General features: G+C 33.9%; 2 protein-coding genes across 2 annotated transcripts; both read right to left on the bottom strand.

Moving 5' to 3' along the window:
* Positions 1 to 67: 67 nt before the first annotated feature.
* LOC132039346 (uncharacterized) lies at positions 68 to 2,043 on the bottom strand. The gene is made up of 7 exons (XM_059429844.1): positions 1,720 to 2,043; positions 897 to 1,621; positions 764 to 825; positions 552 to 611; positions 427 to 499; positions 212 to 330; positions 68 to 95 (listed from the first exon to the last, which is right to left on the bottom strand). The coding sequence occupies exons 1-7, from the start codon at positions 1,757 to 1,759 to the stop codon at positions 68 to 70; spliced, it is 1,107 nt and encodes a 368-aa protein (XP_059285827.1). The 5' UTR covers positions 1,760 to 2,043.
* A 6,400-nt stretch (positions 2,044 to 8,443) lies between these two features.
* LOC132040552 (uncharacterized) lies at positions 8,444 to 9,744 on the bottom strand. The gene is made up of 2 exons (XM_059431202.1): positions 9,282 to 9,744; positions 8,444 to 8,884 (listed from the first exon to the last, which is right to left on the bottom strand). Exons 1-2 carry the CDS (start codon positions 9,688 to 9,690, stop codon positions 8,616 to 8,618), a joined length of 678 nt encoding a protein of 225 aa, XP_059287185.1. The 5' UTR covers positions 9,691 to 9,744; the 3' UTR covers positions 8,444 to 8,615.
* Positions 9,745 to 27,822: the final 18,078 nt, after the last annotated feature.

Below are 27,822 nucleotides of genomic sequence, written 5' to 3' on the forward strand. Positions count from 1 at the left end.
GTGCAATCCCATAAGTAGGGACAATTGAGCAAACATTATGAGCAAAAAATGTAGTTCTATTTCCACGTTAATAAACATTCATTACATTAATGAAACTGCATAAAAATGCAGAAATATTCAAAAACCAGCAACTAAATTGAACTAGAATGCCCTGTTTCCAGCAGTTTTTGTGCAGAACGTAGCTTAAAACTGCAAAAAACAGCAGCCGCACCAAACTTCCCCAAGTTGCAGCACTAAAACACCAAAATCGGCATCAAACCGCTGAAACCAGCAACCAAACTGCAAAAAACAGCAACTATATTGCGCAACCGCCACAAAAAACTGCACAAACTGCACAAAATATTTCAGCAACCAAACTGCAAAAAACAGCAACTATATTGTGCAATCGCCACAAAAAACTGAACAAACTGCACAAAATATCAGCACCAGACCACCAAAAACCAGCACCAAACTGCTAAAAAAAAGCTGCACCAAAAACTGCTCCAAGTTGCACAAAAGACTGCACCCAAAATATCACCAAACCAGCACCAAACTGCACAAAAAAACTGCACCAGAAACTGCACCAAGTTGCACAAAAAACTGCCCCAAAAACATCATTGAGTTGCACCAAACTGCACAAAAACCAGCACCAAACAACACCAAAAAAATCAACAAAAAAAAAGTTAGCACCAAACCACCAAAAAGCAGCAACAAATCATTAAAAATCAACAATCAAATCCAAATTTGCACCAAAAATTGAATTGCGCCAAACTACTCCAATCACGAGAACACTTCACTTTGTTGAGTTGAATGTATATTAGCTTGACTCTCTGGACCTCTTCTAACCTGTGAAATATAATGAATTAAGTGAAAATCTTTACACAATTTTAACATAATGAATTAAGTGAAATTTGCACAGCTTCCTTGAACTCCTTTTTGCTTTTGAATATCAATTCAAGTGCCAAGACTGGATACAACCCATCTGTCTTTGGATTGAACTTTGGAAAGTTCATACTATCGGAATTAGAATCGCTTTCTAGGCTCTTGAACCCTTCAGAGTTAACACAATCAGAATCTCCATCTTCACGAGCCATCTTTTTTCGCACTTCGTCACTAACTTCATATCTATGCGCCCCATTTTCACTCCTTCCTAAGATATCATGTTCATTTGAAAAATCATTATCCAAGTCTTCAAAATCGTCACTACTTGAAGAATAATCAGCCCTTCCCTCTTTATTAGTACCTATAGCAGATTGTTGATGTTCACTTGAACCATTGCTATTTTGTCCTGCATTGAAGGATTTCCCGACATCCATTCCAATATAAGAGTCTAAATGTTCAAAGCAAACCTCAATTACTCTATCTTCAGGGATGTTCTTGGATACTAAATTAACCTCTAGATCAGTTGAAACAAGCCTCATCTTTTCACCGAGCCGACCATACTTGTGCCAAAATGCGACTGAATCATTACCATATCCACATATCTCAGCCATAATCTTGAATTGTGATAGCTTTACTTCTGAAACATGAACATGGTCAATGAATTGGACACGACCCCCAGAATAATGTGTTCTAGGCTGATGCTTCATAACACCACCGTGGGTTACTTTGATGCTGATTTTTGAGGCATCGTGTATAGAATCTGTAGAAAAAAGAAAAAGAAAAACGAGGAACAATTAATGAGTTTTTTTTTACAACAGATCTCACACAAATAAAGACTTTAACCCTAAAAAAACTCACCATAGAGAGGAGCTGTACCATCTTCTGTTCGTAAAATCATTGTCCTGAGCTTTCAACTATCGTGTAACTTGATAAAATAAACCTAGGGTTTTTGTGAAAAAAAGGAACCTGAGGAAAAAGAAGCGGGAAGAGAGAAACAAGTTTGGGAGTGTCTTAACATTTAATCTAACGGAGGCGTATAGATTCCGTATGCTGTTTGTATAAAAGTACAAGGAGACTAAATTTGATAAGTTTTTGGATAGTTCAAGGACTAAAACCGGTCAGTGTATAGTTAAGGGACCATTTTAGACCTACTCCAATAGATGAGGGACTATTTATGGCCTTTTCTCTGCTCAATTCAAAATATTTGATATTTGGACAGATACATAGCTCAAATTAATCCATGAAAATTCTTGTTAAAATATGTTCAAGAAAACATCATTTCTGTTTAATGTGTTATATAACCAATAATAAAGAATTTGTTTTTATCAGACAACAACAACATATCTACATATCTGATGTAATTCCACAAGTGATCGGGTGTAGGCACACTTACCTTTGTGTGACGCAAGGAGGCAATTTGTTTTTATCAGACATTCAAAAAATGATAAAAGAATAAATAAAGTAATTAAAACTTAATTAGAATTAGGAAGATTAAATTATGACCCTTTTTTAGTTCATTTTAATTCAACCCGTTTTCAGCCTAACTAAATTTTAGACGAGTCTCACAACTCATTTTGACCTATCCATTTGACACCAGCGGTGGATACAGCTTGTTAGTACCGTGTTCATATGAAACATTGAAACCTAGTACTTTTGACATAGGGTTTTGATTTATGTATACAAATTCGCTAAAGTTTCAATAAAAATAAAATATGAACTCAGGATTTTAAAAACATAAGTGATTCAATATTAAAATCTTAAAATTAAAGTCATAAAATTTAAATCTTGAGTCTGCGAAACCCTTACCTGCAGTAATATGCCCTCCAGCATGTACACCATGGAACAAGCCTCTTCGAAAGTGGGAAAAGGCCACTTTGATGATATTATTTTCTTGACAGGCTCGTATTGACTAGGCAAACCAGCAAGAAGTTGCAACACCATGTCCGAATCTGATATTGGACTGTCGATTGCTGCTACAGAATCTGCTATGGAGTTCAATCTTTTCACATAGGACTCAATGGTCTCATCATCCCCCTTTCTTGTACTGTGAAATTGCATTTTCAGCTGTTGAGCATTCTCCGTTGGAAAACTCATTGTTATGCTAGTCTCCCTCTCTCTGTTTTTTTTTTTTTAATTCCACTGCACCTCTAAGGTTGAAGACCATAAAATATAGAGAAAATGAACAAAATGGTCCTTGTGCTTTAAGAGTAGGGTCCAAGTATTATCTGAGTCCTTTAAGTTTTATCAAAAGTGCGCATTTATGGTTTTTGTTGGACATTTCTCCAAACTCTTATTATTAAGCTTAAAAGAAATTGTGAGAATTTTTTTTTTTTTAAAACTAAAAACACCAGAAATTTCAATCAAAAACACATAAATTACAATATAAAAAACTACCGCATACATAAAAAGGAGTAGACAAAAAATAACAATAATTGCACTAAAATTAAGTTACATCAAACTCTTGAAATAAGGCACAATTTGATAATTTTATCATAATTAACATTTGGCATTGTAGACAAAAGATATTCTGTAATCTTATAATTAATAATAGCACTACAATACCATATACAGTATCTTATTTTGATAATATGGATGTATTTTACTACTGTTAGGGCTCATTTGGTACAAAATATAAGGATAAATAATCTTAAAATTATATTTGAGATGAGTTTATTTCAAGTTTGATTGCAATAAAATTGCGGTATAACTAATTTCGGGATTAGTTATTCAAATTATACAAATTCTGTTTATTTTAGATCTGTCCTCATTGTGAAAGGTGGAAAACTAACTAATTTTAAGGATAAATCTCCAACCAAACGATTTAATAAGAGCCAACTATACGTTTGGCCACTCTTTAATTGGATAATACTTTTAGTATACCTGTGATATAAATCCTTAAAAAAATAAGTTGGTGTAGTCTATATCACTTTTTTTTTTTTTTTGTTTATCTTGACAACATCATTGATTAAAATTATTTTTTGTTTGAAAACTTTTTAAATTTTGTTTTGTTATGTTAAATCCTTTCATAAATTTTGTTGAGAACTAACATGTTTTATTATTAGTGATTCTTTTTCTACTCCATTAGAAACATTAGATTTCTTATTTAGTAAGGATTAACCCAAAAATTAAAAATGATAGAAAACATACTATATGTACTTTTTTGACCTTGCTAATTTACGCCGCATTTTCTCTTTTAATTCTTTTAAATTTACAATTTTTGTGAAAATCCTTACAAAATTGTTGAGCAAGTACTGAGGGATTGAACAACAATTTCACTTTTTGGATTAAAGTAGTACGATGAAAGATAAGAAATTATTATTCGTGGCGAGCTTGCAGCACTAAGCATGAAATTTATTGGTGGGTGAAAAGAAGACCTATTTTATGGTACTTTAATTGATTCCTCAAGTAATTTTTCTTTTTGGATAAATAATTATTCCTCAACTACTGAAAAAAATTCGGCTTTTTTTTTTTTTTCAGTTGATTTATTGCAAATTTTTATAAGCGAATCCAAACGGGCTCTAAGAGTGAATCCAGGAGCTTCCCGTTAGCCTGCAATGACGGAGGAGCCCTCGGATTTCTCTTTAACTACATATCCTTATAATTGAGTACATCTTTACTCTTTACTGAATTGTGGGCCCAAAATTTCTGCTTATCCTAATAATTGAGTTTACTGAATTGTGGGCCCAAAATTTCACATGTAATTTTGAAGACTTTTTTTTTTTTGTGCGGATTGCCCTTGATTTGGGTTGGTCTTTAATTTTTATCATTCAAATTGGTGATCTTTAAATTTTGCTCTTTACTTAATATTTTGAAGCTATAGATTCAAATCTCAGGTCCGTTAAAAAAATAAAAAATTCACAAGGTAAAATATCTCAGCAGAATTTTATAAATCTGTCTATGCAAGATTAGAATTTTGCAAATCTGAAAAAGTTAAAAACTATCATTTTGAGGGATGACAATTAAAGACCACCCCAAGGGCAATCCTACAAATTGCCCTTTTGAAGACACATAGTACAAAATCTGGGGCCACTTGAGTTCACACATTCCGTACAGAATGACAGGTGCAGCTCCAACTATACTTTTGGCCACTTATGGTCTACAATTTTTCTTCTTCAACGTGTTTTCCCCATCTTTAACATTGGAGGTATTTTTTTTTTGCTCATTTTTGTAAATGAAAAATGATCTTTCTTTTCTATTGCAAATTAAAATTGATCTAACTTTAGCATATGCATTTTTAAATCTTATAAATATAAATAGCAAAGTGTTTTTTTGGATGAATCAAAAGAAGCACATTCTTATAAATTAAAACGGATCTTTATTTTCCATTATTATATATTAAATATGATCTAAATTTAGTATACCTCTGATCTCTAAATCATGCTGGACTTCACTTATAAATTTGAAAAAATTCCTAACTTCATCTTTCGAAAGGTTAAACTTTAAACCAATGATAAATTTTCACGAGGATATGGCTATAGCACACGACATATTAATTTAGTTCAAGGTGCTATTTTTGGGACACCAACTTTAAATATTTGTCTTAAGCTTAATTTCCATTGACAACATCATTGATTAAAATGATTTTTTTGTTTGAAAACTTTTAATTTTTTTTTTTGTTATGTTAAATCCTTTCATAAATTTTGTTGAGAACTAACATGTTTTATTATTAGTGATTCTTTTTCTACTCCATAAATAGCTTATTAACATTAGATTTCTTATTTAGGATTAACCAATTTCTTATTTAGGATTAACCAACAATATAGATTAAAAATGATAGAAAACATACACTATGTTAAAAAAAAATTATTGATGTACTTTGACTTGACTAAGCGTTGTTATTTATGATATTTTTTAAGACAATCTGGTAGGTACGACTCCATTTTTCTATTATTAACTAAATAATTTCACACTAAGTTTGATTGTATAATTTACAATTTTTGTGATTCATCCTTACAAAAATTGTTGGGCCTGTGCCTAGCATGGTCTATCACTAGACAAAATGAGGGATTGAACAACAACATTTACTATACATTCCACTTTTTGGATTAAAGTAGTACGATGAAAGATAAGAAATTATTATTCGTGGCCAGCTTGCAGCACTAAGCATGAAATTTATTGGTGGGTGAAAAGAAGACCTATTTTATGGTACTTTAATTGATTCCTCATTAGTAATTTTTCTTTTTGGATAATGCTCTCCTAATTATTCCTCTCATTACTTAAGGGCGAAGAATACTCTTGCCTTTCTTTAACACGGATGTGAATGATTCGGCTCAATCAGTTATTTCAAAAACTTTATACCATCATATGTACTAATTTTTCAGTTGATTTATTGCAAATAATTAACGCTTAATACATGTATAGCATCTTAAATTTATTAGTAATCCCTAAATCTCAATTTATATGATATAGTTTGAGAAATGATTTTTTTAAAATTTATGGTCTAAAACAATAGACATTTATTTCATTAAGGGTAAAAGAGAAGTTTTAAGTTGAACTAAATATATAAATGTATAATTCTTGTTTACTAAAAAGAAAAGTATATTGCATAAATTGAGACTGACGAAGTAATAAATTTCATTTATACATTTAAATTACTATTTGTTTCAATTAAATACCTGAACATATGATAAATTGTTTCTATTAAACACTTTATGTTAAAATTTTGAAACAAAATTTGTGTGTTCTATTAGAACCATATTCATATATATCCTCCATTATACTTTGGATGAAAGACCAATTACGAGTCAAGACCAAAAACAAGACTTTTTCCTCCTATATATGGATGAAAGACCAATTACGAGCCAAGACAAAAAACAAGACTTTTTCCTCCTACGTGGGTAACATCATATAGCTAACATGTACGGGAGATAGAGTTGCTCAATTTCAGACAATAAGTGGATCAAATTTCACCCACTTCTCTAAAAATCATTAAAGGGCTGTTTGGTTCGAGGATTAAGTAGGTTATTCCGATATACAATTTTGAACTAATGTGATTATTCCTATATATAAAAGACAACTAAGGGATTTTTGTAGTCTTCACAAAAGTTTTTCATAAATTATGAAAATTTTCAATTAATTAGTTCTACATCTTGATATTATTTTTTAAAGTCAAATTTATTTTTTGTACTAATAATCAACTTTTCAAAAGCTGTCGAACATCCTACCGTATTTTTTCTTTTTAAAAAAAAAAAAAAAAATTCTATTCGATATCCGCATTGAAGCCCAATTAATCCACATCCGCGTCATGTCGCGTAAGGCCTATTTGTGGGAAGCGCCTCCTACTACGAATTTTTTCATACTCATGCTCGAACCCCAACCAAGGAGCTTTGTAGTCTTTACAAAAATTTCCTATAAAATGTAAAACTTTTCAATTAATTACTTCTAGGTCCTGATCTTATTTTTTAAAGTCAAATTTATTGTTTTGTACTCATGGTCAACTTTTCAAAAGCTGTCGAACATCCTACCCTTTTTTTAAAAAAAAAATTTCTATCCGATGTTCGATATCCGCATTGGAGCCTGATTAATCTGCATTCGCGTCGCGTAGGACCTATTCGGGGGAAGCGCTCCCTACTACCGATTTTTCAATACACAGGCTCAAACCCGAGAGCCCTGGTTAAGGGAGGAATAACCCCATCCGCTGTATTTTATTTTTTCTGTAACTTTCTTCTATTGATCTTATCTATTAATCTAAAAATAGTCATTTCTTTTACTTATACATTTATACTTTAATGAGCTCATATGTGTTTAAAATATTTTTACTAAAATAATTTTCAGATAGTTTTAAAAATTATTAAATGATGGCATATAGTGTTGAAAATGAAGACAGTGTTATCAGTCAAGATCGGGTTATCTTTAAAATGACTTATTTGGTTAACTAAGATTATTCTTTTAAAACAAAATAAATTTGAAGCAGGGCAGAGTTAGAGTGTCGGCTACAAGTTTGATCAGATTCAGTAGCGTTTTGATTCAAATTTTATATTTGTCTTAAAAGCTCATAAATATGTATAGATTATTAGTTTAAAATTAAAAAATTCAAAAATTAGGATTCAGAACTCTTAAACTTTTAATTTAGCTCCGCATATGATTTGAGTAAATAAGTTCATCAAAACGAAAGTTAAAATATTAAAGGAATAAAATGAAAGTTTTACTTTTAGATATTGAAAATATACTTATTTGAAAAATAATTATTACTAAAATAAATTATATTTATTTAAATGAAATATTTACTTTTATATCTTGAGTTTGGATCCAAACTTAACACGGGCCTCGTAAAACTAGTCTTATGTATAAATTTTATGCCATAATCATGAGACTATCCTAAGATAACTTTGGTTTGGACCAAACATCCCCTCCATGTGTAATCGATTTCAATGACATTAATTATTTTCAGTCCTCCTTGTTTAATTTCCAGTACTGGTTAAGGGTTCACAATTCACTATTTTTGGATCAGATTCGATATTCATATTTAAAAAGTTAGTATTTTAATATATAAAAATAGTTTATCTACAACCCAGTAAGTAAAACTTACCATCCAAAATTCATAAACTGAAAATTTTGACTCCACCTCTGTCCTCCAATATAATTCAAAGAAATCACAATAGATCCCTTACTGGAAGCTTTACAATATTTTTACCAGTACAAGCTTTGATTACATAAAACTTGAAATCAGGAAACCAACGATCCAATACTTACAACACAGCAACAAGAAGGAAAACATAGTAGATACGTAGTACTAAATTTTGATCAAATTATAACTACCTTCGACCAGAGTTACGAGAATTGTTGTTGTTATTAGAAGGGCCTCCACCTCTCTTATTACAGTTTCCTCTTCCCCCACCACGTCCTCTTCCTCCATCAGGTCCTCTTCCTCTTCCTCTACCACGTCCCCCATTTGTTGTTGATGTTTGAGACCATCCAAACGCATTACAAAACTTGCTTCCTATTGATACCATAGTTGTCACTGCATTTGCTATATCATGTAGCGTCTCCAGAGCACTCTTGCTGGAATTTGAGTTATTATTTTCTGCAAAGCACTCGAATTACTCCCTCCATTTTAATTTATTTATCTGATTTTTTGACTTGACACGAAATTTTAAAAAGTAAAAAAAAAAAAAAATTGAATCTTAAATTAAAGGGCAATGTGATTCATTAAGCTCCCGCTATAAAAAAGGGCCGGATCACAAGGCCCTATTGTATTATATGCAGCTTTTTTTGGCATTTCTGCAAGAAGCAAGAAGCAAGAAGTTGTTGCCACGGCTAAAATCTGCGATCTTCTAATCACATAACAATAAATTTATCATGTAAAATGTATTAAAATGCTTTTTAATCTTGTGACAAGCGGTTGCCATAAAGGAAAGAGAGATTTTTTTAAAATGGAATAAAAATAAAAGTAAGACAAACAAATTGAAACAGTGGAGTACCAGATTGATCTGAACTAAGAGGAGGCCTAGTTGATGATTGCCCCGGCAATGATTTCTCGTATTCGTATTGCATGGAACAAGACTTTGAAAAATTTGGGAGAGGAAACTGAGATGAGATCGTATTTTTGAGGAGTAAGTATTGAGAAGGTAAACCAGCGAGAAGTTGCAAAACCAAATCTTGATCTGATATTGGACTGTTGATTGCTGCTAGAGAATCGGCTGTGGATTTTAATTTCTTCACATAGGATTCGATGGTTTCATGATCTCCCTTTTTGGTACTGTGAAGTTGCATTTTCAGTTGAGCTTGCTTGACCTGCTCTTGAGCTAAAATAGTTTCATCTTTTGAATCCCTTTCAGTCTTGGGCATAGAGTTGGAGGAACCATCACCTTTCTCCTTTGGAATAGTCATAGTTGGTTTTCAGGAAGTGAACTCTCTCTCTCTCTCTCTCTCTCTCTCTCTCTCTCTCTGTGTGTGTGTGTGTGTGTGGTTAGTGTACTAATCTGAATAGGTTTGGACGACTCTCTGAGGTGGAAGACCATATGAGTCTACAGAATAATTTTTTTTAACGGAAAAGGGTCAAATATTCCTATGTAGTGGTACTAGTATTAGAAAAGGGTCAAATATAACCCCATGTTATATTTTGAGTCGAAATATACTCCTATCGTTATATTATTAAGTTGTTTAAGGTGGTGGATGCGACATTTGATGAGGTGGATGTCACATGATATGTCACTTCAGCGGCCTTAAACTCATTTTATCTATCCCCTCTATTTATTCTTCGACCATTAAAATTTTTTTACCCTCCACCGCCATTGCCACCGTTACCGCAAACCCTAATTTATTTGTCTAACTTGAAAGATGAAACTTTTATCATAACCGGCAAGCCTCTTGAAGTGTTCTTCAGCAATCTCTTCAAATCATACTCCCTAATCTTCTTCGGGCCATTTTCTTTTCTTTTTTCACAACTACAAAAACAAAATAATTAACAAAGACTCCAAATTTATCTCATGATGGAGAAAAAAAAATGCAAGAAAGATGGAATCTTTACCGTTAAATAGAACCCAAGAGCTGATTCAAAGAATCTTTGCAATGTATGGAAGATTTACAAGTTATAACACAGGCTGAACTCTTGGGACTCAATTTTTGACAAATTTAAAAGACTAAAATAACTCAAATAATACTTAAGGGACTATTTTAGATTTATCACCAAAAATAAGGAACATGTTTATCACTTTCCATAAAATAACATTTGGCATCGAAGACAAAAGCTAATTGAAAATGGCACTAGAATACTACCTACAGTATTTTATTGTGATAACAATATGGATATATATAATCTGGACAAAATGAGGGATTGGAAAGCAACATTTTGCTACATCATCTGCATGAGAGATAACAAAGTATTACTCCATTCATGACTGGCTTGACAAAAAGGACTAAGTAAAGGCGTTTGGCATCTAAACTAAATATTTTGCACTTTATATTGGTATTTTGGAGTTGGAGTTGAAGTTGGAGTTGATGATGGAAAATAATTATTTTTATTATATAAGAGTAATTTGATAAATTTTATATTGTATTATTAGTTTTTTAATATGTATATTTTTGATCAAGATGATATTTATTATGAGACGGAGGGAGTATGCAATATATGGACAAAATGAGGGATTGGACAGCAACATTTTGCTATATCATCTAATTTTCGGTTAAAGTAATACGATGAGAGATAACAAAGTATTATTCATGACTGGCGTGCAGCACTAAGGACTAAATTTATTGCTGGAATTTGACTGGAATATAGACTTGGGGCAAAGTGAGTCAAGAAATATAGTGCAGTGAATATCAACTTTGCGGTGCCTGCAAAGTTCCTTGCACTATGCTTTCTCGGTTCTAGTTCACGTGACACATTTTCTCATTTGATCTGCGGTGAGAAGAATACACCACCACGATAACAATAACATATCTAGTGAAATTTTACAAAGTAGAGTTTGAAAAGATAGAGTGTATGTAAATTTTATCTCTATCTTGTAAGGCAGAGAAGCTGTTTTCAATAGACTCTCGACATAAAGACAAATAGTGCAAAGCAGTATGGAAAAGAGATAGCGGGCTCAAGTAAACCATGGCAAAATACTATACAAGCATGAATAAATTAAAGCAGTTTAAAAAAAAGAGCAATAACTATCAAATTAAACGATAAACCAAGTACAAGCAACAATTAGCAAAAATCGAAAGGTAAGAGACTACAAGAGTAAGGCGACTCCTAGTATGAAAGGCTAAGCGGGACAACACTTGATCAACGATCTACTAACCTTCTACCCTAATATGTGTCCTTCATAACCTCCTATTTAAGGGCACACCCTCGGTAAGCTGGAACGGTGAGAAGAATATAATGTGTTTTAAAATTTATACAAAATTATTATTTTTATTTTATGAGATATTTTTACATATTTGAAATCATATATTTAAAAAGTTCATAGTCATGCAAATAATATTATAATATGTTGAAGATTACAAGTTTTAATTTTTTTTATTTTTTCTTAAATTCCTTATCGATCCAAACTATTTCGCATAAATTGTAATAGAGAGAGCAATAATTCTCACTCCATTTTTATGTGTCTTAATTTAATCAGACACAATGATTAAAAAAACACCTTGAAATTTAGATTTTAGATTTATGTGTCTTACAAAATGTATGACATATCAAAGTAATTTTTAGATTTTTGTGATTTTAAATATGTCATATTATTTCTTTAATTTAGTTTCATTAAGTTTATTTTTTTCCTAAAATCTGTTTCGTCGATTTACCTTTCACATTTAAAAAAAAAATAAAAAAAAATCTACAGTAACGACAAAGTCTTTTGGAAAAGGTCAAAAAAAAGGGATCTTGCATATGATAAGATTAATTCATGGCGGGACCCAACAGCCTTACACATTGGCTCTGTGCAATTTCCTAAAGCAAAGGAAATTGCTGCAATAATATTCACTTTCTGCTTTTTCTCATTCTTCTTTGCATTACTCTCCCCATCTCAAAATATTTGTTGAAATTACTAAAAATAATTGCTTCAAATTATTTATTATTTACTATTTTACGAATTCAAGGCACAATAAATTATTTTTATTTTTTATTTTTAGTAGAGTTTTATCATTAGTAGAGATGACACATAAATAAAATAAATATTTAATGGATTGAGATTATAACTTAGACATAAATAAAGATAAAGTTAATCAAATACTCCTCTTAACTAATACTCCCTCAGTTTCAATTTGTTTGAACCTATTTCTTTTGTAGTCCGTACCAAAATGAATGACCTCTTTCCTAATTTGGAAACAAATTCACTTTATGAATGATTTACAGCACACAAATTTTCAAGGCTTATTTTGAACTACAAGTTTCAAAAGTCTTCCTCTTTCTTAAATGTCGTGCTTTCACATGGGTTCGTATAAAAAAAACGGAGAGAGTATTTTTTAAGAACGTGTAAAATAAAATAAAAGAACGATAAATAATTTGAGACGGAGGAAGTAGTATATAAAATTACCAACTTTTTTGTTTTTCCTATTAACGCTAAGCTCTTGTACAATTATCCCTTTGATTGCTTATTGGCTAAGAAATCTGGCCTTTCTTATCTCTTAGTGGTCGTTTGGTAGGTAGCTAAAATTATCCCGGGATTATAATTTTGGGACTAATTTATCCCACTTTTTGGGATTATTTTATCTCAGATGGGATAAAATAATCCCAACCTTAGTGGGATAAGGTGGGATATCCCACCCTTGGAATTATGCTTCATTTTGTACCGTGTTTGGTAGGAGGTATAAATTTATCCTGGGATAAATTTATACCTCCAACCAAACACGGTACAAAAAATTAGTGTTGGATATCCCAGCCTATACTATGCACCAAACGACCCCTAACAGTATAATCAGGGGGTGTGAATGATTCAGCTTAATCAGTTATTCAAGAGCTTCATATCATACCAATTTTTTAATTAAACTATATATCGCGTATAATTATAGTTAGATTTTTTCGAACCCTGTCAATTATCTTAATTTCTCTTTGGTTTTAGTTCTGTTCCATTAACTTTTGATACTTAAATGTTTAAAATGTCAAATAAGAGTACCAAGGGATGAGTTTCATGTATCTATTTATTTCAAGGGGAAAAAAAGTTAAATTTATCCCGTAATGTTTGAAGATATTTTAAATTTACCCTCCATTATATTTCAACTAGTGAATGTGACCGCGCGAAGTTATTTAACTCATCAAATTTATGATGTGATATTTTTAACGCCTAAAATTAAAATAATGGAATTTTAATTCTATTTTTTGGCACACGGTGAAGAAAGTTATTCTCATGAAGCTATAAGATAACAAAACGAAAATTCAAAATATGTTTTTAAACATTGATCCAACTTGCAACTTCATGATCCTTTATAAGTACAAACAATCATATAATAGATACCATATATGCGCTCTATCAGTTAACCGATTTCACAAAAAATTACAAATGGAAAATATTATGATGTTCTTTATTTACCTAAAAATATTCGTCCCTCTTGGAACTAACTTAGAATAATTGGAAAGCAAATACATTAAATTCAAACAAATATATGCCAGAAATAGTAAAAGCTAGTAACCAGATTGTTTCAAATGGTGTGGCTAAATGCATGCGATATTGAGTCACTAGTATATATTGTAATAAAATAAAATAAATTAAAAAGGGAAATATACCACAAGTGTGTTATCCATTCATGGAATTGAATATCACGCTTGTCTTTCCAAGATCTATATGTAATTTAGTGTGTGTTCGGTAGGAAGGAAAACATTTTTAATTTTCTCATGTTTGTTTGATTAAAATTTTTGAAAAATGACTTCCTTTTTTTTTTTTTTTTTTTTGGACTTCTATAATTAAATTAAAGTAGGGAAAATAAGTCCACAAATGACATTTCACTAACCACCAAACCCCAACAACTATCGACGCACCTCCCCCACCCACCATACCCCCCACCCCCACCCCCGCCACAATTTTTTTTAAACAAAGGTTCTACATTTTATTTTTTGGGTCTTCTACACCACCCATCCCCCCTCCTCCCCCTCCCCCTTGCCCCCTCCTGTCGCCCATGGCGACCCCCCCTCCCAAATTTTTATTTTTATTTTTCTCTACCACCCGTCTCCCCCCCCCCACCCCCCCCAAAAGAAACCCCTTACCCTCTCTCTAATTTTCTACTTCATATTTAATTTTACCTTTATAAAAATGAAAAGTTTGCATGGTTAAATTTGGTGTGGAGTGGGTGGTGGGGGTGGGTTGTAGTTGGGGATTGGGGTGGGGTTGAGTGGTGGTGAGGGATAGTGGGTGGCGGTGGGGTGGATAAGAAATTTTTTTTCCTTTTTTATAAAAGTAGAATAAAATATATGAAATAGAAAATTTGAGAGAGGGTGGGCAGGATAGAGCAGTGGTGTGGGGTTGGGGTGAGTGGTGGTATGGGGTAGGGTGGGTGAAGATGAAGTGCGTTGGAGGGTGGTGGTTGGGTGGGGGTGGGATTTGGTCGGGGATGGGTTGGTGGGTGGTAGTTGTGGGGCGGGTGTGATATATATATATATATATATATTATGGGGTGGGGGGGTTGACGTAGGGTGGGTGTGGGGGTTGGTGTGGTAAGGGGTGGTGGGGTTGGCATGGGGTTGAGGGGCTTGGGTGATATTTTTCAAAAAATGCTTTCTACCAACCACCCGAAACATGAGAAAATAAGTAAGAAATTCAATTATTTTCCACTACCTACCAAACATAAGAAAATAAGTAGAAATTCACTTATTTTTTAAGAACACACTTTCCAGGAAACATTTTCCGTAGAAAACATTTTCCTCCATACCAAACAGACCCTTAGAGTAAAAAAAAGTTTCTTATCTAAAATATACATAGTCCCAACCGTAAGGACTTAGCAGCTCAATTGGTTGGCTACCTGAACTTTCACCTTATTGGTGAAGGGTTCGAATTCCCATGTCGTAATCCCCTTTCCCATTTTTCCTTTTTCTACGCCCCTATGTAATAAAAAAAAAAAAAAATACATAGTCCCAACCAAAAGTCGTCATCGTCAAATATTTGAAACCTATCGTCATAGCTTGTCTCCACTATAAACTTTTTTCAAGTTCTTGCTCTTTGATTGTCACCATCTGAACCTTTTAAAAATATATCAAAAATCATTATACATTGAAAAAAAAATGCGTGAAGAAAAAGAGAGGAAGAGATGATACAATGTGGGAAGGGAATAAGTTTGAAAGACTGCGTAAATATATATTAAAATACTATCTAATAAATAAATAATTGTAGTAAAAGATGAAAAGTTGACTAGTTACTTTTTGGGCTAATAAAAAATAAGATAAAAGGGTAAATGAATACGTACAAGTCAAAAAGGGAGAAGAAGAAAAATCCAAATTGTAGGTCTTAGGCCTCATGTGTTTTCATTAAGATTAAGACGTCTGAATCTGAATGCACATCTGAATGATTAAGATGTTGTTTTTAGGTCTGAACACTGAATGATTAAGATTGTTTGTTTTTCAATATCTGAATGTGCATATTTATTTAAACATAATAAATATACAATTCAAATTAAATAGTAATTAAATAGTAGAAAATAAATACAGATTTAACAAAAAAAATATTATTTGATAAAAAAAAATGAAACATTTATGTTCAATAGTAATGGTGGAGATTTTTTGTAGTCATGGTAGGTGGTGAGTGGGGGTGGAGGGGTGAGTGGGTGGTTGGGGTAAAGGGTGGGAGGTGGTGGGGGTGGGGTTGGTGGGGAGTGGGGGTGGGGGTTGGTGGTGGGAGGTGGGGGTAGTGGGGAGTGGGGGTGGGTGGTATGGGGCAGGGGTTGATAGTGGGGTTGGTGGGGGGTTGGTGGGGGTAAGGGTAAGGGTTGGTGGTGGGGAGTGGGGGTGCGTGGGTAGGTGGTGAGGTGGATTGGTGGGGTTGGAGTGGAGAGTAGTGGGGGTGGGGTTGAGGTGGAGGGTTGGGGTTGGGGTTGAAGCTAGTGATAAAAAAGTTTCATATAAAATATCTCTTAATGATATTAAGACTTGGTTCAAGATCTTAATGATTAAGACCTATTCAGACTCAATAAGATGATATTAAGACTTGGTTCAAGATCTTAATGATTAAGACCTATTCAGACCCAATAAGTGTTTTTATCTTAATGCAAACAAATGCACTTAATAGCTTAAGATCTGAACCATTCAGATTCAGACCTCCAATAAGTACAAACAAATGAGGCCTTAGTAAGTTATTATGTGAAAACCTCTATATCAATGCAGTGTCAAACTAAAAAGCTTCAACTTGTAGTTTATAATTTCTGTTTTCTTCAGTATTTCCCTAAACTGGAGTCGGCTTTTCAATTTTCACTCTTCTCTCCTTACAACTCATTTTTTCAATTTCTCTCATCTTTTACTTCTTTCCCCACGTAACTGTTATAATATTCCAAGAACTTAATTATAATCTATTTTTACACACAATCATGCAAATTAGGACTTTTTCACCTTAGCTGATTAACACAGTTTGAATTTTTCATATATTATTTCCCACCTTCTTTTAATAATAAAAGAGATAAAAATAATTATTTTCTCCGCAAGCCAAAATAAATCGATCGGAGTTTACAATAAGAACCTTTCAAGAGTTTCTTTTCTCTTCTCTAAATCGCACAAATTTTATTTTATAGAGAAAGAAAGTTCATACACTACTTAAAAGTCAAAAAAGAAAATAGAAGGAATAAACTATTTGACTTTCTTTGAGATGCGTCTTCACAATGACTGTAATTTAATTACATAACAAATAACAAATAAATTACGTATCTAATCCAGCTTAATGAATCAACTGCCTGTTTATCTTAATTTGTTAGCTCTAATATCAAATGTAAAAAAGTAAACTAAGTGATATTTGTAAGTATCTTTAGACAATCCTTTTACTTATTATATCTTGAAAGAATGTCTACAGTGTTGCCAAGATTCTTCAAGAATTCTGGATAAGCTATGGATTACGGATTACCTCACCTTGCTCCAAATTCCAAACTTGCTTGTTGGCAAAATTTCTTATTCTTGAATATAAATGAAAAGAGTAACATACTGATCAGTTTAACCTTCTACTTTTAATGTGTGAGCGTAAAACTTTAAAGAGTACAAAACTACAAATTAATGCGGACTACTAAAAGACAATAATGAGGTATACTACTTTCTCCGTTCACTTTTACTTGTCTACTATTCTAAAAATAGATTTTCACTTTTACTTGTTCACTTTCGCATATCAAGAGAAAAATAATTTATTTTTCCTATTTTGCCCTTAGCATTAATTACTCATTCCATAGTCATTTTTCAAATCCAATACAATTATACACCAATTAATATGGATATTATGGTAAAATAGATACTTTATTTATTATTTTTTAAAGGATGTGCAAAGTTCATAGTGGACAAATAAAAGTGAACTGAGGGAGTAATTCCTTTCTCTGTTGAAATAAACCGAAAGAAAGAGAAGGAAGAGAGAAGGATTTCAGGAAATGTAATAAATGTCATAATGAGGAAAGAGATAATGCTATTTTTGTAGATTTTTAGGATAGAAAAAAAAATCAAAATTTTAAGAAAAAAAGATAAACAGTAATGCTAGTCATAGAGAGGTGCCACATCACCTTATTTATGTCTAGTTTTATATTATATATAGATATAGATATAGATTTAGAGTTCCGTTATGAGTTAAGATCAAAAAATCTATATATAATATAAAACTAGGCAATAAAAAAGTAATGTGACACCTCTCTTACCAAAAATTCTATTTATCTTCTTTCTCTTTTTTTTTTTTTTGGCAATTTCTCCTACTTCTCTATTTCTTTTACTAAAATAATTGAATTAACAAAAGCCTCACATTAAATACCCCTTTGCAATAAATCCCAAGAAACCACTGCCCACGTATTAGAGGATTTATAGTGACAATTCATTACGATTAATCATCGATAATTACATTAATAATTCATACCTTTGCCTCTTGATACCCACTAAGTCAGCCCACGTAGTAGAATATTAGAGTGACAATTCAATACGATTAGTTACGGATAATTATGTTGACAATTCATACCTTTGCCGCTTGATACTCTATTTTTTGCCTTGTATATATCTTCTCGTTCGTTTTCTTTTGGATATACTATTCTCCCTTGTACCTTTTCAACCGTCTGCCAAAAATATTTAATAGCCTTTCCACCACATGCAAGGTATGTAATTCTCTTATAATCTAGATATTTAGATGGCTTAATTTTATTTATTTATGTTTTGAGCTTGATCTACTGTTTGTTCACTGTTTTAGCTAGGTATCTAATTCTTTTTCTCTGATTGGTTTTCTGTCTTGATGGGTGGTTACTGGAGATGTGATAAACTGTCAAAAAATAAGAACGGTAAAAGAAATTTTCTACAAAGATTACCTAATAAATAATTTCTTTCCTTGTCATTATTTTGGCATGCTAGAAAGTTTGATTTTAGCATTAACATATCATGTCAGTAAAATTAAATTCTATTTTAATATTAATTGACACATGAAAAATGAAAACCTTTTATATTGTGTATATCTTAAAATCATATTAATCGTGTATAAAAGATTAAACAAAATCAGGCTTCCTATTAGATTTGTATCAGCAAATTGTTCCGTTAATTTTTTTTTTTCCCTTTTCTTCACCACACTTTTTCTTTTGTATCCATTTAGGTTAACATGTATTGATTTAAATGAGTAGTTTTGTATTCGACCTTGATGTCTCGCAATAAACTTTAAGTCAAAAGATTGTATATAGATTATCTAAAGAACCATTAAAAAATAGTAGAATCCTGAAAAGATGTTTGATTAATAATTATTACTCCCTATGTCCCAATTTAAGTGATACTTCGCGCTTCCCTAAGGTTAGAGTTCTAGCCCTTTCAGAGTGTGGTATCTCACTGATGGCTCGGACCATTCCAGAAGGAGGCCTTCTTCGCCTTCCACCTAAGCTGTGCAGAAAGGCCCAAAGCCAATTCCAGCTGGTAACAGTAAAGAGATTCAAACTGTATGAACTTTGACCAACATTTTAATATGTATTTTTTTTACCAAATTGATATGAGAAAAGTTGTAACCTATAATACTTTTCATGTAGTTTCCAAATATGTAAATTTTAATCTTAAAAATGTTGAGTTAATCTAATACAATTTAGCTTCAACGTTTAGTCAAATTTAATCTCGAAAGCAAAAAGTAACACATAAATTGGAATGGAGAGAGTATTTTTTTTTTTATATATATAAAAATTATAACAGTAAAATCTATTTATATCATTTTTAACGACCGCGCTAATACACTAATCTTTTTCTTAATGGTGAAGTAGGATTAAAATTAAAGGAAGGTGAAGTTGCTCAATTTTAAACGGTACATGGGCTAATTAGACCCATTTTTCTGAAAACATTAATTGTGTGCCGATTTTTATGAAATTAATTATTTTCATTCGTCCTTATTGCATTAATTCTAGGATTTGGAGTCATTTTGCCCCCGACTATTTGTCAAGCTCAAAGTCTAATCAAGTAAACAAAAGCAAGTTTGTATAGACTAATTTCAACTGCTAATGCTATAGTCGCGGATTCAAGATTTTAAGGAGTCGTTTGACCATGAGAATGATTTATCTTTTTTCGAAATGATTTTTCACTTTATTTTAAAATCAGCGGTTGGTTATAAAATTTTCAAATCAAACTTGGAGTTGAATTTCAAATTTAAAAAAATACTTATATTCCAACTCCATCTTCATAAATTTCAAATAAAGTGCTCTCTTAGTTCCTTTGCAAAAAGTAAAATCAAACACAACTCCACTTCATAAATTCCAAATAAAGTGAAAAATATATGAAATCTATGGCCAAACGCCTATTAGGTTTATCAATTTTTACAACAATCTCAAGTTAATATACAATAATAATCGGACCAATAATTGAGTTCCGAGCTAAATTTTCTTATACATTTAAAATATAAATACATAAATTAAGCAAATATCACTGAGTTCATGTCAATCCATAATTATTGCACTAAATCCGCCCCCAGCTGTAACACATGATCTCAAGAAGATTAAGGCTGCAGTTGTTTTCATTAAAATTAAGATGTCTGAATTTGAATGCACATCTAAATATTAAGATGTTGTCTCTAGATCTGAATACTGAATGATTAAGACTGTTTGTTTTCTCAACATCTGAATGTGTATAATTTATTTATATTTATTAAACATAACAAATATGATTCAAATAAAAAATAATTAAATATCAAATCAATAAAATATTGAAAAATCTTAATTGCAACAAAATAAAATCATAAATTGAAATTCCCTTATTGTGTCGTGGGGCTTGAATTTAATCTCTGCAATTTTTCTGCATTACTACTCAATTGGGTGTAAATTATACCCAAGAAACATCTAGTAATATCATCTTGAAAACTAAGCAGGGAAGATTTGATAAGAAAAGGAGGAAGAAAGACACCCCTTTAACTTAAAGATTATATCAAGGAGGTTTCTGCCATGGATGATATTGACACTACTAAAAAAACTGGATTTTGCGACCTAAAAAAAGGGAAATTTCCGACCTCATGAGGTCGGTTTTCGGAAAAAACCGACCTCAAAACCGACCTCAGTTGAAGGTCGGAAAAGAGTGGGTCGGAATTATTACCGACCTCATGAGGTCGCAAAATACCGACCTCATGAGGTCGGTAATATTTTTTTAGCCGGCTATTATAATTAATTAATTATATAAAGTACCGACCTCGTGAGGTCGGTAAATTATATTAATAATATAATGATATTAGTTTACCGTCCTCATGAGGTCGGTAAGTTATATGAATTTATATATTCTTTTAGATTTCTGCCGTCCAATTTTCCAGAATACCGACCTCATGAGGTCGTTAAGTTGCGAAAATTTTACAGATAACCGACCTCATGAGATCGGTAATTTGGAAGCAGTGGGAAAATTTTGCATAATACCGACCTCATGAGGTCGGTAATTTGCAATTCTGGGAAAATTTTCCGAATACCGATCTCATGAGGTCGGTAATTTGCAATTCGGCCGAAAATTTTTGCGTAAAACCGAGAGGTCGGTAATAATCAATTCGGGAAAATTTTCCGAATACCGACCTTACGAGGTCGGTAATTTACAATTCCTGAAAATTTTCCGGAATACCGACCTCGCGAGGTCGGTATTCCGCAAAAAAATTATAGCACACCGGTCGTTATTCCAAATTTGCCCCGTCAAGATGAAAATAATTTTACTTTCAATTAAAACCGGCTCAAATAGCTGCCAACAATACACCAAACTACTATAAATACATAAAACAATAAGCTACTATTACAACACATATATTACAACCACCAAAACATCAAATTCAATTCGAAACTACTTCAAAGTTGAATAAAAACGTCAATCAAACATTCACAAGAGACATTAATTAAGCTACTTCAACCTTCGCAAACATCAAAACAACATTAAACTACTTCAAGAGTCCTAAACATCCACAAAATATTAAACTAGTCTACACTAAGTTAGTCTACAACATTAGACTACTTCACCCCTCGCAAATCCACAAATCCACCACAACATTAACATTCAAACATGCCTTTGTGTGTTTGACACATGAGTCCCATCATCACCGCACCACTAGATTGAGTATGGGGGTTACGAGCATCATCAGGACACGAGGGAATCCCCCCTCGCAAGCATATACGTCCAATCGGGCCCTCATACCGTCAAACCGCATGTCCCTCCGCCTCTCCCTTTCCTGCTCGAGGCTCGTAGCCGGCTAGATAGCTCGGCCAATCTTTGCTCCATGGCCATAGCACTCACTCTATCGAACGACTCGGTATTGGAAGAATGTAGGCCTTCCGGGGGCGGCGGCATCGACGAAATGCACGACGTGGCATTCCGTAAGCCGTGCCAAACCTAGTGGGACCACCAACACTCTCAAGCCACCTTTCCTCCATTTGTTCTTGTGTCGGCTTCCGTGTTGGGTGGTTGAGTACGAAGAAACTCCGCCTTTGAATGTTGATATTGATTACGAAATAAAAAGGTAACATTAGCAACCAACTTAAATTTCGAGAGGACAAGAAAAAACAATCAAACATTTAGTAAACAACCACCTAAAAAAACATATTCTTCAAATCGTTTGAGTATACCCGCTTGCACATCAAAAGCTACATGTTTGAAGCCACAAAGTTATTTCAATAAGCAACTCGATGCCGGCTTGAGAGTTTTATGACATATTATTCAAATCGTTAGAGTATACTACATGTTTGAAGCCACAAAAAGGAAAATTATGACTTTTACTTTTTTAGCATTTCCTCTTTCCATCTAACATATTCCGTAGTCGCATTTTTAATGTTGAAACCTCGGCCTAACTACGGATACAAAGTTTTTAAAAAGTGATCGTGCCTTAAAAATGTTGTTGTGCAAATAGGATGTCTTTTCTTTTTAAGTGGGCTGGTCTGAAATTATGAGTTTGCAGTTTTAACACCCGGATAGTTAGACAATTCAACCCCTTCAGGTATAAGAGATTAAGAAAAGAAAAAATCATTCACAATTTGTTTGTGCTTGGCTCGGAAGCGATAGCATCTAATTCACATTTTTTGTCCATGCTATGTTAATAACGAGGTCTTGAGGATAAACAACTAGTCAAGACAACAAACATTGATCGGATGTTGGTAATTTATGTGGCTCACCCAACGTTGTCTCCCGGTATTACTCGAGGGATCGGGTTTTTACTTAGAGGATTGGGATCTTGCTAAAATCTCCCATTTGAACTCTTCAATCACCGAATTGCTACAATCGAGGACCCAAATTCGTGGACTCGGTTTTATGAGATCAACTGCGGCTAACAAGTTGCTAGTGTGGAAGAGTGATATTACTAAGGCCCTAGAAAAAGCTCAAGCCGAGATTGATTCACTTGAGAATGAACCGAAGACATTGAACTCGGACACGAAAATACTCGGCTTGTTCCATCTACGCTTCGTGTTCTCCACCAAAGGATTGCAACGCTAATTCTCATGAAGATCAAGGCACTATGTACTTCTAATATAGCTTCTATACCGCTTCTTTGCTAGTTGATATACCGACGATTTTATTGGAGAGAAAGGGGCTAATATACATGAAAATGAGCGGTCGAGGTGAAAGTTGAGGACATTGATAGCCCTGGTAGTGCAACTTCAAAGTTTGTTGAATTGCCCTCGGAGAAAAGATGTGGCACCCGTTGATGCCATGATACATGGTGGAATGTTGATTTCGGATGACGTAAGTCTAGAAGATTGAATGTCAAGATATGCGGTTTCAACCGACGAAAAAGCTAAGTCTAGAATTTCGGATGTAAGACCGTGCGGCTTCAACGAGGAAAAAGCAAGGGACACACTTGCTTACGGGAGACCTCCCGGCCAATCGCCGCTATTCTCACGCCGCTTCTGATGGCAGTTTGAGTTGTGGAGAAGATGCTTTATATAATTTGATAATAGCTGCCAACAAAGAGATTGCTGTCCATCTGCATATTAGAGGTAGAAGAAGGAGGAAATGGCAACCAGTATTGTCCCAGCTGAATCCTATGCCATAACGAGTCAACGTGCAGAAAAATGATGTAGTTTGACAATCGGATGCAACCTAGCAAGCCGATAGAATTTATCTATGTATTGTCTTAGCTAGGTGTAGTCACCGGACTTTGTTTTTGTAAATCGCCGCCAAATATGTATGAAGTAGTGGTCGCCTAGTGTCTATGCCTAGAACTAGACTCGTTAGAACCGTAGAGTCTAGAACAGTCTTCCGGTTTTGATGTGAGAAACAAGTGGTCCGCCCGTTTGGTTTTGTAACTATTACTTGGTATCAATAAAATCATTTATTTACCCAAAAAAAAAAAAAAATGCTCTTCAGGTCTTAAAAGGGAGTGGAAACAAACGAACTCTATTATAATGACTTCAAACAATCACATTCCTTATAAAACCAAAAATAAAGATCAAGCATAAAAATGAGATAGGAGCCGGATCCCCGCTTCGTAATCTAACAAACAAAATATGAAAAATTTATAGAAGCTTACGTAGGTCCGCAGCCCGTTCCTCACACCGGATCCGGATCATTAGCGTTTGCCTTCTTCTTCACGTGAGTGATCTTGAACGCCTCATCTTGAGGCACTGGCGTCCCCCGTTTTAGTTCCTGCAAAATAATAAATTGATAAGACATAAAGAAAAAGTCAATTCACAATCCTTCAAGTAGAGTTAATGTAGACTTGCCAGCTTCCTCCTCACGGCCTCTTGACTCATAGCCCCACTAGTGTGTAGGGAGCCACCCTTCGTTGAATTTCTAGCCTTCTTCCCTATGTCACTCAGTTGTAAGAATCTTTCATCAGTTGCCCAGTAATGAAGTAGCTTGTTATAATTTTCAGGAAGGATCCACTTAGGCTTCTTGTGAGATTTACGAACTCTTCCTAACATGTCACATAGTAAGCGGCGAGCTTTCTTCTTGAAGTTTTGACTTAGCTGCTTCTCATGTTCCGGGCGCCAGTAACATTTTTCCTGCAACGAAAAGTAAATGAGTTAATTAATAACGAATCGATCAATATAAGTGGATTGTTTAAATAAAAATAAGCATATACCTTAAAGGCATAATAGATCTGTCTCTGGCGATTTGGTGACATCTGGCCCCAAGTAGGTGAGTCTTTAAATAGTTTTTGTATCTCATCTGTAAGGATAGTTGAAGCTTTGTCCGGTAACCAACTATCAAAAATATAAAATTAAACACTTAGTAAAGCTTCTTTATTTGTTTTGCTTTGAAGAAAATATATGTCAATCAGCCTAGGCATCATGCCTAGTGGACTTTATGAAAAAATAAAAGCTGAAGAAAAAAAAAAATTACCCATATCCCGCAGGCTCAATGATGAGTCGCCCTGATGAATCATAAGATTCAAGCTGTGGAGCACTTACACCTCGAGGTAAGTCATTCGCAGCAGGAGTGTGAGGCACAGAACAACTTTCTCGAAGGTCAGGACCCGTAATCTCATACTGTTCAGTAGATGATGAAGAGTGATGTGATGCAGTCGGGCTAGGAGTGGCCGTCGGAGTACCACTAGACGAAGCCCTCTGAGACCCGGGAGTATACCGAGTGAAGCCCTGTGGGGTAGCATAACCGGTGTGGACATCGAGGGGCTGCGGGAGGCACCTCGGCAAATGCAGGCGTGGAGACATATAGGGCCGACCAAAGTCGTACGGAGGTGGAAGACTATATGCAATGCCATTCATGAGGGGTTCATGAGGCAATGGAGCGCTGCGTGGTGGGAGACATGGCGACAGGCTTCTATCTCTAATCACAAGGTTTTCTGGTGGTCTCTGGGGAACCCCCGTCTCCTTAGCCTTCTTTGTTTTCTTACCCCTCTTTTCACTTGCCATCTATACAATAATAAATGTAAGTATCGCAAATATAAATAAATTGAAAAGGGACAGCTTCAAAATTTCTTTAAATAATTTGCCTATTTAACAAATATGCAGGAAGCGGGTAAAGGAAACCATAATGTCAGGCAGTCAAAGTTTAAACAAGCAAATTATAGAAACAAATCATGTCATTAAGGTGTTGGATAGTGGAAAGGTGATTGGCAATGTAAAGGATTTCTCCACAATCGATTTTTACTTCTCAAGTAAATGTGCAGCTCTGGTACATGATCAATGGTTGTCAACCTCCTATATACCACACTTAGACTATTTGCCTCTTGTTACATGGAAATGAAGACAAACAGAAAGGAAACATTGAAACCTTAGAAACATTGAAACCTTTCATTTCTTCCTTTCTTTCTTTATGGCCTCTTTTTTCTGTTTGGATCATCAGTTCATCATGAAACAAATTCACAGTCTTCAAGATGTGTAAGATTGAAATCAAAGCAAATAACTCCCAGAATATGTGGCACACCAAATATTATCTGCAAGGGTTGTTACTTGTTGGCCTAAGCGAAGACTGTTCAAAGTCACTCTTAATACAGTGCACCATTTACTCTCAATATAGTGTGCCAGTGTCTGTTTTTCATTGCTGATGACAAAATTAAAAAAATGGGCTTCTGAATTCTGATTCATTCTTCCTACAGGAATTGCTATAGGAGGCGATTATCGAATTGCTATTCTTTGCTTGCTTATCAACCTAAGGTCCAAATACAACTTTGGATCTTAGTATTCAACTACTCACAAGTGAAGTGAAGTACAAAAAAGAATGAATTAGGTAGTTTGAATTCATTAGTCTTGCAGAAGGGCCACCTCGCCCCCTTTTTTTGTCAAAAAAGAGAAAAGATCCAATAAATGGAAGGACATAAATGGAACTGAACAGGAGGCCCATACTAGAGTACCATGTTGAAAGGCATGCATCCTCAAGGACATTAAAGTATTAAACACAACTAAAAGTCTGCCCCCTCCGGCAGACTTTTACTTAAACACAACTAAAAGTCTGCCCCCTCCGGCAGACTTTTACTTAAACACAACTAAAAGTCTGCCCCCTCCGGCAGACTTTTAGTTGAACACAACTAAAAGTCTGCCGGAGGGGGCAGACTTTCCCTTGAAGCATATATATATTTTTTTTTAACTTTTCAAGGGAAACTTTTAGTAATGCCTTAGCTAAAAGTGTGTGTCCCATAAAACATAACTAAAAGTATGCCCCATAAGGCGTAAGTTTTCCTTAAGGTATAACAAAAGTTTGCCTTATAAGGCAAAATTTATCAATTTTAAAAGTGTGGGAATCTGTTTTTCATCTTTTTGTAGCTCAATTTTTTTTTCCTTACATAGATATTCTCGTTAAATGGATCCTTGAAACAATAATAAAGTTGTCTTAAACTTATAGGTGACGAGTATCGAAAAACAAAGACTAATGAAGAACTGGTCGCAACACAATCAATCTTGCCATGACACACCTTCTATTTCTGGTTTGGAAAGGAAATTATGGAGTAAACAAGTTGAAGAAGACTTGGAAGAGGGACAAATTAATAGAGAGAACAAGGTGGATTATGAGCATAGCGATGTTGCAACGGAGCCATCGAGAATGCCATTCGAAATATGTTTGGCACGAGTTGAATGATGAAGTTCGAAATATACTCGGGAATGCGACCTAATGGTATAGTTAGCACTAAGGTACTGGAAACTGGTAATAAGGTGCAAATACAGGAGGCCAAGAGTAGTGCAAAGTCAAGTACACACAAGCAACACCATGCTTGAATGATGTAGCTACACAGAAGCAACAAGTGTAGTTTAGTGCTAACTCTAAAGTGCATACCTCAGAAGATGCGGCGCGAGTTGTGCTAAATCCTAAGGCAACTACACACAAAGGTAATTGCAAGAAACTTAATTTAATGCACTTCATCTAGATCTACAAACTTCACATAAGTAAGGTATATACTAGGTAGTCAAAACTTGCACCTAAAGTATAAAAGGAACATTGCCCTTCATTCCAAACACAAATGCAATCCTTTAATGATCTAAATGGAGCTCTTAGGGGATAAGATGGTGCGTGATTCAACCTATGCATTG

This window comes from Lycium ferocissimum, chromosome 12 (assembly GCF_029784015.1).
Source record: "Lycium ferocissimum isolate CSIRO_LF1 chromosome 12, AGI_CSIRO_Lferr_CH_V1, whole genome shotgun sequence".
NCBI lineage: Eukaryota > Viridiplantae > Streptophyta > Magnoliopsida > Solanales > Solanaceae > Lycium > Lycium ferocissimum.

Bases quoted from the DNA above. Each gene is read 5' to 3' on its own strand.
- LOC132039346 (XM_059429844.1), bottom strand. From the start codon at position 1,759: ATGATTTTACGAACAGAAGATGGTACAGCTCCTCTCTATG. The intron at 1,622-1,719 runs GTGAGTTTTTTT...TTTTTTCTACAG, and splicing joins TGGTACAGCTCCTCTCTATG to ATTCTATACACGATGCCTCA. The intron at 331-426 runs GTGCTGATATTT...TATTTTGTGCAG, and splicing joins TGCTGGTTTTTGGTGGTCTG to TTTGTGCAGTTTTTTGTGGC.
- LOC132040552 (XM_059431202.1), bottom strand. From the start codon at position 9,690: ATGACTATTCCAAAGGAGAAAGGTGATGGTTCCTCCAACTCTATGCCC. The intron at 8,885-9,281 runs GTACTCCACTGT...AGTGCTTTGCAG, and splicing joins TCTTAGTTCAGATCAATCTG to AAAATAATAACTCAAATTCC.